The sequence below is a fragment of the Microtus ochrogaster genome, linkage group LG4, assembly GCF_000317375.1.
Source record: "Microtus ochrogaster isolate Prairie Vole_2 linkage group LG4, MicOch1.0, whole genome shotgun sequence".
Taxonomy (NCBI): Eukaryota; Metazoa; Chordata; class Mammalia; order Rodentia; family Cricetidae; genus Microtus; species Microtus ochrogaster.
The window spans coordinates 59026365-59038784 of NC_022030.1; the positions used below are offsets into that span (position 1 = coordinate 59026365).

The 12420-nt window shown below is 40.6% G+C and overlaps 1 protein-coding gene across 1 annotated transcript in view; it reads left to right on the forward strand.

Moving 5' to 3' along the window:
- Window positions 1-12420, forward strand: part of LOC101984685 (nuclear body protein SP140-like) — a 93317-nt gene that overhangs the window by 75849 nt on the left and 5048 nt on the right. The window contains 2 exon segments of the mRNA XM_013351691.1: window positions 1839-1948; window positions 8737-8842. Coding sequence (XP_013207145.1) covers window positions 1839-1948; window positions 8737-8842 — 216 coding nt within the window.

Here is a 12420-nt window from a genome sequence, read left to right on the forward strand (position 1 = left end):
TTAACTGCCTAGTCCTGGTGTGGAACAAGCTGAATTGTGTCTGGTGGGAACAGAGATTGTGTAATGGTTGAACAAGGATTGTAAGGGAAAATTCTCAGGAACTGAGGAAGAGAGATGTGAGGTCTTTCCAGCTGCCACAGGCCAGCATCTGTCTCTAAGTTGTATGCAATGAGAGGGGAATGGAGTCTGACAACATGGATCTGAATAGAAGATCCAGGCAAAACTTCTGGAAGGAGTTTCAATTCCCAATTCACACCTCTGAAATACAGATAACTACATGCTCGGATCCTTCTATCTTGCAGAGAAACTTTCTCCCCAATTCTCCACGAATTTATGGCAAGAGAAAAAAGGTGAGTTCTCATCACGTGATTTTACTCACAAAGCTTCTTATTTTATGGTGTCTTGGTTGGGTTGTCATACTTAAAGTGACCTCTCCTTCCTTTCTATACTATTTCTTTTCATGTTTTCAGCCTGTGTCTTCACTCAGGCTGTGTGTAAGGTCAGGTCTTCCTTTAGTGTTGACTTCTTTGAGCTGGAGATGATAAAAAATCACCGACATAGACTTCAATGGGCCGCAAAACACTCCACACTGGGTTTCGTAGCTCACTGAGAATTTGAACTCCAGGCCTGTGTATTATTTGTCATTTGCATTGCTGTCTCGCTGATTTGGACTCTGAACCACTGGGACATATCAATCACTCAGTTTCCTAGAAGGAAACTACCTCCCAACCTGGTCAAAGTCCATATCCTCTACCTTCCTCTAAATTCTAAGAGTATCTCTTTCTGAATGACTCAAATGAGATAGAATTGTCCAACCCACAGAACCATTTTTATTCTTGAATGCAATGCTTCATAACAACAGGGGCGCTTGCCTCTTCTTTTGAGTAAGAACAGGATTCTCAGAGAAACAGAAGCTCTGATCCATTTCTACTTTCATAATCCTCTCAGGGCCTCTTCATCTGCTCAGAGTCATGGGAAGTCAGAATCTTCCTTGTCACTCTCGGTGTCACACGACAATTTCCCAGCTCTTGCAGGACCATTTAAGCCTCCTGGTAAAGGCTGGTGTGTGTCAGACAGTCTGGTATGGTTACCAGAACCACTGTTTCTGTATGCTAACATCTGTATTAAGACACCTGGATTCTCTTTTCCCAAGTGAAGCCATATTTACTCATCTTTTAATGCACAATTGCCAAGGTGACTACAGGCCTTACATGTACATTTTCTTGGGTCATGTGGAATCTTCTACAAGATTCCAATAGCCTTTGCTTTATACCCACTTGGCTGGTCATCTGTACTCATACCCTGACTTCTCAGAGTCCCCACCACAGACTCAGGGCTCTCTAGGTACAGAACCCAGTGTCTAAAACACTCCTCTGCAGACCCTTTCTTCAATTCATTGCATGTTCATGGCTCAGTTACAGGATGTAGTATTCTCTTAGTTTATTTCATCAAATTGAATTCCTGGTACATTTCCCTTTGACAAGTTGATGCCATATCCGTATGGAAAAATGGACTTAATATTTTATTTCAGAAACTCATTTTTGTATATGATAGAAAACTTCATCAGATTATGTAAAATCTTGTTTTGTTGCTAGTCTTTCTGTGTCAGGATCTTTGGTTTCCCAAGGAAGATTGTTTTGGGATTGGTTCATGGCTCCCTTCCCTCAAACTTCAAGTCTTCTTTTGCAATTTACATTCCAAGCTGTTCCTTAGTGTTCCAGGAAGAAGCATCCATGCCCCTGCAGGGTCATGCAAAGGCGACACGTTGAGGATTGCCACAGTAGTGGCTCTGTGGGTCTCATTCTCAGTGATGTAACTGTTCTACTGTCTACATGCAGAACTCAGATGAATGTGAAGTGTGCAGGAATGGAGGAATGCTCTTCTGCTGTGACACTTGCTCCAGAGCCTTCCATGAAGAGTGTCACATCCCCACGGTGGAGGCTGAGATGTGAGTGAGATGTGGTTCCTTCTCTGTGTCCTCCTAGACACCCATTCCTTGTCACACACATTACCCTTGTAGATTGTGAGTTTGTGCCTCAATATGGGGGGGGGTGAGCAAGGGTTTGTTTATTCATTATTTATTTAAATTTCATTTTATATTCCAACCAAAGTTTCCTCTCTAACCCCACTTTTTCACCCCACCTCACCCCCCAGCCCACCTTCTATCCTCTCCTCCCAACATGTAAGGGCTCCTATGGGGCATCAATATTGTTTGGTACATTAAGTTGGGGCAGGACCAAGCCCCTTCACTATATGTTAAGTCTGAGCATGGCATCCTCTCATAGGGAATGGGCTCTAACAAGCTAGCTCAAGTACCAGGGATAGATTCTGGTCCTACTATCCGGGGCCCCTCTGATATCCCAAGTTTTATAACTGTCTCCTACATATGGAGAACCTAGTTTGGTCCCATTGAGGATCAACAGCTGTACAGCATTTCTGAACTTCCACGAGCTTGGTTCAGCTGTCTCTGTAGATTTTTCCGTCATGATTTTAATCTCCCTTGTTTGCCATGGACTGACTCTCTTGGAGATCGAAGACCAAGGGAGAACAGGGGTGAAGGCTTAGGAGAACCCAGGATTCTGCGAATGACAGACAGGCACAACTCTAATGAGATTTGAATCTGCTGAAATTTTACTAAAATTCTAACATCACTTTTAAGAGATTACAGAAGGAAGTTGGCAGACATAAAAGCTTCCATAGAAAAATGATTACAGACAACTGATTATTCTAAGCAAGTCTTGTGGTTAGGGCCAGGTGGCAGAGCTTTTCTTTGAAATTTGTCTCACACCACTAACCAACTGCGCTTTCTCATGGCCCTAAATCATATCTGCCCTCAAGGTAACCAAGGTAACCCAAACACTATTCTTCAGGATTCCACCCCCAGGGTTTGCTCCAATATTGAATGGCTGGCTTCATGTTATCAAGAATAGTCTGCCTTTCTTTCCTATCTAAAATGCACCAGGGGTTTCTCCTTCTGGTTAGCCTCTCTATAAATGGTAACTCATGCCATTCCATACATTTTCCTTCATAATTCACCCATCTTCTACCAAATCTCTTATCATGAGTTCTTTCTGTTCTAGGGTATCCATAAATTCCCCCATAGAGCGAGCCAGAGTCTTAATCATAACATTAATGGCTTGAATCAAGAGAGGGAACTGACGCATCAGTTCCTCCGTATTCAAGGAGCTGTTGGGAATGTTTCCTTGAACAGATTAAGTTTTTGTCAAGAGAAAAGTAGAACAGAAGAAAAGATAGCAGAGCCAATGCAATAAACCATTGCCAGGAACAAAGTGAACGAGGTCATTGAGGCTAATCAGGTACCACAACTCTAGCAGACTGCCAGGGAGCCGCCGGGGGCCAAGCTCCAGGAAGCACGAGCCCCTCATTTTGAGACAGCCGCCACCTGAGAGGCATTTTGCCACACAGGCAAGACAGCCGTGGATGTGGCACTTGTTCATGTATTCCCTCCTCCCTCTCTTTGACTAGATTCCCAGAGTTTGGCTTGGAGCTTGGTTGTGGATCTCTGCATCTGCATTAATTATTGGAAGAAAGTTCTAGCTTCTCTGGAGCTGTGGATTATAGTCTGGTTATTCATTTGCCTGCAAATTTCATGATGTCATTTTTTTTTTTTTACATCTTAGTAATACTCCAAAGTGTTAATGTAACACATTTTCCTTATCCATTCTTCAGTTAAGGAACATCTAGGTTGTTTCCAGGTTCTGGCTATTATGAATAATACTGTTATGAATATTGTTGAGCAACTGGTCTCATGGTATGATTGAGTATCATTTGGGTATATGCCCAGGAGTGATATCACTGGGTCTTGAGGTAGACTGATTTTCAGTTTTATATAAAACTGCCATACTGATTTCCAGAGTAGTTGTATAAGTGGTCATTCCCACAAGCAGTGGAGGAGTGTTCTCCTTACTCCACATCCTCTCCAACATAAGCTGTCATCAGTGTTTCTGATCCTAGCCATTCTGACAGGTGTAATATGGTATCTCAGAATAATTTTGTTTTCCATTTTCCTGATGATTAAGGATGCTGAGCAATTCCTAAATGTCTTTTTGGCTATTTGAGATTCTTCTGTTGAGAATTCTCTGTTTAGCTCTTGACCCATTTTTTAATTGGATTATTTGGCATTTTCTTGTCTAGTTTCTTGAGTTGTTTATGTATTTTGGAGACCAGTCCCTCTGTCAGATGTAGAATTGGTGAAGATCCTTTCCCATTGTGTAGGTTGCTGTTTTGTCTTGTTTTCCATGTTCTTTGCCTTACAGAAGTTTTTCAGTTTCAGGAGGTCCCATTTATCGATTGTTGTTCTCAGTGTCTGTGCTACTGGTGTTCTATTTTGGAAGTGGTCTCCTGTGCCAACATATTCAAGGCTGTAGCCTAAGTCTTCTATCAGGTTTAATGTTATTGGCTTTATCTTGAGATCCTTGATCCACTTGGACTTGAGTTTTGTGCAAGGTGATAGATATGGATTTATTTGCAATCTTTTACATGTCAACGTCCAGTTAAGCCAACACCATTTGTTAAAGGAGTTTGGCAATATTTCTTCTGTTTTATTGTGCAGAACAATTTGAGGAGTATTGGTGTTAGCTCTTCTTTCAAGTTCTGGTATAATTCTGCACTGTACCTGGCTCTTTTTTTTTTTTTTTGGTTGAGAGTGTTTTAATGACTGCTTCTATTCCCTCAGGGATTATAGGTCTAAATAGGTCTTGATTTACTTTTGTTATGTGGTCCCTATCCAGAAAATTATTCATTTCTTTTAAATTTTCAAATTTTGTGGAATACAGGTTTCTGAAGTATGACCTGATAATTGTCTGGATTTCCTCCATGTCTGTTGTTATGTCCCTCTTTTCATTTCTGATTTTGTTAATTTGGATTTTTCTCTCTCTCCGTTTTGGTTAGTTTGGATAAGGGTTTCTCTATCCTGTTGATTTTCTCAAAGAATCAACTCTTTGTTTTATTGATTCTTTATAATTATTTTCTTTGTTTCTATTTTATTGATTTATCAATTTCATTATATCCTGGCATCTACTCCTTTTTGTTGAGTTTGTTTCTTTTTGTTCTAGAGATTTCAGATGTTCTGTTAATTTGCTAGCATGGGATTTTTCCATTTTTTTTATGTAGACATTTAGTGTTCTGAACTTTCCTCTTAGCAATGCTTTTGTAGTGTCCTATTAGTTTGGGTATGTTAAATGTTCATTTTCATTGAATTCTAGGAAGTCTTTAATTCCTTTCTTCATTTCTTCCTTGATCCAGGGGTGAATGAATGGGGCATTATTCAGTTTTTAATGAGTATGTAGGATTTCTGCAATTTGCATTGTTGTTGAATTCTAACTTTAAGTCATGGTGATCCGATGAGATACAGAGGATTATTGTATTTTTTTTTTTTTGTATCTGTTAAGGTTTGCTTTGTTACCGGGTTTATGGTCAGTTTTAGAGATGGTTCCATGAGATGCTGAGAAGAATGTATATTCTTTTGTGTTTGTGTGGCATGTTTTGTAAATGTCTGTCAAGTCCATTTGAGTCATAATATCTGTTAGTTCCTTTTTTTCTCTGTCAAATTTCTTTCTGGGAGACCTGTCCAGTGGTGAGTGTGGAGTACCCACTACTAGGGCTTGATCTGTGAATTAGTAATGTTTCTTTTACAATTGTTGATGCCCTTGTATTTGGATGTTCAGAATGGAGACTTTATCTTGTTGGAGTTTCCCTGCTATGAATATGAAATGTCCTTCTTTATTTCTTTTGATTAATTTAGGTTGAAGTATATTTTGTTAGATATTAGGATAGCTATACCAGCTTGTTACTTAGGACCATTTGATTGAAAAATCTTTTCCCAACCCTTTACTCTGAGGTAATGTCTGTCTTTGAAGTTGAGGTATATTTCTTGTATGCAGCAGAAGGATGAATTCTGTTTTCATATCCAATCTGTTAGCCTGTCTTTTTTTTTTTTTTTTTTTTTTTTTTTCCGAGACAGGGTTTCTCCGTAGCTTTTGGTTTCTGTCCTGGAACTAGCTCTCATAGACGAGGCTGGCCTCAAACTCACAGAGATCCGCCTTCCTCTGCCCCCTAGTGCTGGGATTAAAGGCGTGTGCCACCACCGCCCAGCTAGCCTGTCTTTTTACAGGTGAATTAAGTCCATTGATATTCAGGCATATTAATGACCAGTGATTGTTAGTTCCTGTTATGTTTTGTTTTTATTGTTGTTGGCGGTTTTGTGTGCGTATTTCCTTTCTTTGGGATTTATGGGTATGGGATTATTTATTGCCTGTGTTTTTGTGACTGTAGCTAAATTCTTTGGGTTGGAGTTTTCCTTCTAGTACTTTCTGTAGAAATGGATTTATGAATAGGTATTGTTTAAATCTGGTTTTGTCATGGAATATCTTGTTTTCTCCATCTATGGTGATTGGAAGCCTTGCTGGGTATAGTAGTCTGGGCTGGCCTCTATGGTCTCTTAGTGTTTGCATAACACCTGTTCAGGACCTTCTGGCTTTCAGTGTTTCCATTGAGAAGTCAGGCGTTGTTCTGGTGGTTCTGCCTTTATGTGTTACTTGTTTTTTTTTTTCCTTCCCAGCTCTTAATATTCTTTCTTTATAATGTATCTTTAGTGTTTTAATGATTATGTCGTGAGGGAACTTTTTTTGTTTCAGTCTATTTGGTGTTCTTGAAGCTTCTTTTACTTTCTTAGGCATGTCCTGATTTATACTGGGAAAGTTTTCTTCTATGGTTTTGTTAAATACATCTTCTGTGCCTTTGAGCTGGACTTCTTCTTCTATCCCTATTATTATTAGGTTTGGTCTTTTTATGGGTGTCCCAGATTTCCTGGGTATTTTGTGTTAAGAATTTGTTGGATTTAACACTTTCTTTGACTGATGAATCTATTTCCTCTATTGTATCTTCAGTGCCTGAGAGTCTCTCTTTGATCTCTTGTATTCTCTTGAATATGCTTGCATCTGTATCTCCTGACTGTTTACCAAAATTTTCCATTTCCAGAATACCCTTGATGTGTGTTTTCTTTAATGCCTCTGCTTCAATTTTGAATTCCTAAACCATTTCCTTTATCTGTTTGTTTTCTTTCTCTTGGTTTTCTTTAAGGGGATTTGTTGATTTCTTCCAATTTTTTGTTTGCCTTTTCTTCCATTTACTTAAGGAAATTTTCATTTCCTCTTTAAAGGCCTCAATAATATTCAGAAAATAATTTTTTTTGTTTTTTGGATTTTTTGAGACAGGGTTTCTCCTTATCTTTTTTTGGTTCCTGTCCAGGAACTAGCTCTTGTAGATCAGGCTGGCCTCGAACTCACAGAGATCCGCCTGCCTCTGCCTCCCGAGTGCTGGGATTAAAGGCGTGTGGCACAATCATAAAATTATTTTTAAGGTCATTTTCACTGTTTCATCTGCTGTTGTATGTTCAGGTCTTGCTGTTGTAGAACGTCTTGTTGTTTCTGGTGGTGCTGTATTGCTCTTTATGTTGTTGAGCGTATTCTTGAACTGTTGTCTACCCACCTCTTCCTCCAATCGGTACAGATGGAATTTGTGCTTCAGGGGGTTCCTCTTCCTCCAGTTCATGCAGTTGGTGGCTGTGGCTCTGTTGATAGCTCCTCCAGGAACAAGCAGAGCAGAGCCTCGGGTAATCACTCCTCCAGGTGCAGGTGGACCTGAGGCTCAGATGATTGCTTTTACAAGTGCAGGCAGGTCTGTGGCTCTGGTGGTTGCTGATGCAGTGGGATTTCTCATACAGAGGGTGGCATTGGATGCTAGTTGAGATACAAGTGATCTTTCCCAGAGGGACTTCTTAATATAGTTCCCATAAACTGCTGCTGTCAGTGCTTCTGGGCTGCTATGACCGATACCATGCTCCCTCTATGACTCTTCTGGGCCAGAGCCACGGCCACTGCTGTGGTCCCTTTCTCTCTGATGGCTTCTGGGCCATGGCCAGGCCCAGCATCATGATTCCCGTTTCTCTGAATCTTCCAGTCTGGGTCTTTGACTGCTGACTTGCTCCCTCTCTGTGTGATGTTTTTTGGGCCTGGTCCAGGGGCCACCAGCATGCTTCCTCTCTCTCTCAGACACTTCTGGGTAGGGGTGACCGCTGCTCTACCTCTCTCTTTGATGCTTGAACAAAGCTCTTAATAATAGATACCAAAGAGGAAGATACAGAGAGCTATTTCTAGATGCTGTCAGCAAGAGGCTGATGTTCTCTATGTTAGGGGAGACTTCTCTCCTGATACAAAGGCTGGGCCCTTTGTCTACACACTAACTACTACTGCCTTTTCCTCAAAGTTGCTCACCAGAACCCCTTGTTCAAAGGATTGATAGTGGCACATGCCAAGTTCTTCTGTTTTGTACTGATTCATCAAAGAAGAAAATATGACCGCTACCCACATTTCACCAGGTTGTAATGGACTAATCAAGGTCTAAGGTTCCAAAATTTGTGGATGATCATTTTCTGTGTACAGACCTAATAGCCTGGTCTCTCTGTGCTCCCAGAAACCTGTGCTGGGAAATGTGGTTTCCCCGACTCACTATAAATCCAACTTTCTCCAAGGACTGGCTCCTGCCACAATTGTGATAAGAGCACTGGCAGCTTAAGATCCCACATAGGGTCCCTCAGAGTCTGGGGACCTCTCCCCGAGATGACACCATCAGCCATTCTGAAAGCACGGAGGCAGGCATAGAACAGTGGCTGTTTTCAGGTCTTGTCCCCTCCTCACTTCATGTCCAATTTTTCAGGACACCATGGAGTTGCATCTTCTGCAGGATGCAGTCCTTAGGAAGCCAACAAACTCATCCGGAATCTGAGGTACTGCAGAGGCGGATGGCGCCCCAGGAGCAATTGGTGAGTCCCTGTGAACCCCACACTTTCTCCTTTCCCCTGGAAGAGCACAAACAGGCTTGGGGACAGAACTGCAGGAATGGAGCCTGCTCCTCCAAGTCACAGCACAACCCATTGGCAGAGAACTAACTCAGCCTTTGTAAGTCTGTAACCGAGAGACACTCCTGTCGTAGAAACTTCCAGATGGGTCTGAGTCATTGGTTCCTTCCTTTTGGGAACATGTATGGACTCTGTTTTTCTTTTTTTATTTTTTAAAAACATTTTTTTTTTTACATAACAATCCCAGTTCCCTTCACTCCCCTCCTTCTGCTCCTCCCACCTTCTTCCCACCCTACCCCCATCCCCTCCTCAGAGACCTCCCACAGGGAGTTAACAAAGTCTGTCAAATCACATGAGGCAGGACCAAGGCCCTTCCCCCTGTATCTAGGCTGAGCAAGGTATCCCTCCATAGGGAATGGGCTCCAAAAAGCTAGTTCATGCACTAGAGATAAATGCTGATCCAACTGCCACTGGCCCCACAAACTACCCAAGGCACACAAATGTCACCCACATTCAGAGGGCCTAGTTCAGTCCTATGCAGGTTCCCCAGATGTCAGTCTGGAGTCAGTGAGCTCCCGCTAGCCCTGTCAGCTGTTTCTGTGGGTTTCCCTATCTTGGCCTTGACCCCTTTGCTCAATTTATCACTCCTCCCTCTCTTTGACTGGACTCTGGGATCTCGGCCCCGTGCTTAGCTGTGGATCTCTGCATCTGTTTCCATCAGTTTCTGGATAAAGGTTCTATGATGACAATTAAGGTGGTCATCAGTCTAATTTCAGAGGAAAGGCTAGTTCAGGAACCCTCTCCACTATTGCTTAGAATCTTAGCCAGGGTCATCCTTGTTTATTCCTGAGAATTTAGGTTTCTTGCTAGCTCTATAATGGCTCCCTCTATCAAGATATGTCTCTACTTCTTCTCCCTCTTTGTTCTTCCCCCAACTCTACCATCCAATTCCATCCTGCTCTCCCTCCTTCTCCCCTTACCCCTTCCCTCCCACCCTTCCCGTTGTCCTCCAAGTTTCCAATTTACTCAGGAGATCTTGTCTATTTCCCCTTTCCACTGGGATCCATATATGTTTCTCTAAGGATCCTCCTAGCTACCTAGCTTCTCTGGGGTTGTGGACTGTAGGCTGGTTATCCTTTGTTTTATGTTTAATATCCACTTATGAGTGAGTACATGTGATGCTTTTCTTTCTAGGTCTAGATTACCTCATTCAGGATGTTTTTTTTTCCTGTTCCATCCATTTGCTTTGCAAATTTTAAGATATTATTTTGTTTTGTTTTAGCACTGAAAGGTACTCCAATGTGCAAAGTACCACATTTTCTTTATTCATTCTTAGGTTGAGGTGCATGTAGGTTGTTTCCAGGTTCTGGCTATTATGAATATGCTTCTATGGACATAGTTGAGCAAATGTCCTTGTGGTGTGAGTGTGCATCCTTAGGGTATATACCCAAGAGTGGTATTGCTGGGTCTTGAGGTAGATTGATTTCCAATTTTCTGAGAAAACACTGTATTGTTTTGCAAAGCAGTTGTACACTTTACACTCCCACCAGCAATGGAGGAGTGTTCCCTTTACTCCACATCCTCTTCAGCATAAGCTGTCATCAGTGTTTTTAATCTTAGTCATTCTGAGAGGTCTAAGATGATGCCTCAGAGTTTTGATTTGCATTCCCTGATGGCCAAAGATGTTGAACTTTTCCTTAGTGTCTTTCAGTTTGAAATTCCTCTATTGAGAATTCTCTGTTTAGATCTATACCCTATTTTTTAATTAGAATTTTTAGTATTTTAATGTATAGTTTCTTAAGTGCTTTGTCTATTTTGGAGATCAGCCCTCTGTCAGATGTGGGGTTGTTGAATCTCTTTTCACATTCTATAGGCTGATGTTTTGGCTTGTTGACCATGTCTTTTGCCTTATAAAAGCTTCTCTATTTCAGGATGTCTTATTTATTAATTGTTGCTCTCAGCATCCATGCTACCCATGTTACATTTAGGAAGTAGTCTCCTGTGGTAATGTGTTCAATACTATTTCCCACTTTCTCTTCTATGAGGTTCAATGTGACTGGATTTCTGTTGAGTTCTTTGATCCAGTTGGATTTGAGTTTTGTGCATAGGGATAGATATGGATCTATTAGTATTAGTATGTAACATGTTGACATCCAGTTATGCCAGCACCATTTGTTGAAGATGCTTTCTTTTTTCCATTGTATAATTTTAACTTCTTTGTCAAAAATTAAGTGTTCAGATGTGCATGGATTAATGTCAGGGTCTTCAACTCGATTCTGTTGTTCCACCTGTCTGTTTCTATGCCGATACCAAGCTACTTCATTGCTATAGCTAGTTCTATCTATATAGTAGAGTGTGAGGTCAGGGATGGTGATGCCTCTGGAAGATTCTTTCTTGTACAGGTTTTTTTCTTTGGTGTTCCTATGTTTTTTGTTTTCCATATGAAGTTGAGTATTATTGTTCTGAGTTCTCTGAAGAATTGTGTTGGAATTTTGAGGGATATTGCATTGAATCTGTAGATTGCTTTTGTTAAGATTGTCATTTTTATTATGTTGATAGTACTTATCTGAGAGCATGGGAGATCTTTCCATTTTCTGATATCTTCTTCAAAGACTTAAAGACTTAAAGTTCTTATCATCCAGGTCTTTTACTTGTTTGGTTAGAGTTACCCCAAGATATTTTATGTTGTTTGTGATTTCTCTAATTTCTTCCTCAGCCCATTTATCATCTCTATTTAGGAGCCCTATTGTCTGTCTGTTTGTTTGTTTGTTTGTTAATCTTGTATCCTGCTACATTACTGAAGATGTTTATCAGCTGTAGGAATTCCCTGGTAGAATTTTTGGGGTCATTTATATATACTATTTCATCCTTTGCAAAAAGTGATAGTTTGACTTCTTTCTTTCCAATTTGTATCCCTTTGATCTCCTTTTGTTGTCTTATTGTTCTAACTAGAACTTTGAGTACTATATTGAGCAGAACACCTTGTCTTGTTTCTGATTTTAGTGGAATCGTGTTGAGTTTCTCTCTATTTACTTTGTTGGCTGTTGGCCTGCTGTCAACTGCTTTCATTATGTTTACATATGCTCCTTGTATCCCTGATCTCTCCAAGACCTTTATCATGCAGGGGTGATGGATTTTGTTGAAATCTTTTTTAGCATCTAATAAGATGATCATGTCATTTTTTCTTTCAATTTGTTTAAACCTTGGCCAATTTTCATAAGTTGAACTGTATCTGCATCTCTGGGTTGAAGCCTACTTGATCATGGTGGATGATTTCTTGATGTGCTCTAGGATTTCATTTGCCAGTATTTTACTGAGTATTTTTGCATTGATGTTTATGAGGGAAATTGCTCTATAATTCTGTTTCTTAGTTGCATCTTTGTGTGTTTTGGGTATAAGGGTAACTGTAGACTTATAAAAGGAGTTTGGCAGTGTTCTTTCTTTTTCTATTGTGTGGAACAATTTTTTTTTTTTTTGTTTTTTCGAGACAGGGTTTCTCTGTGGTTTTGGAGCCTGTCCTGGAACTAGCTCTTGTAGACCAG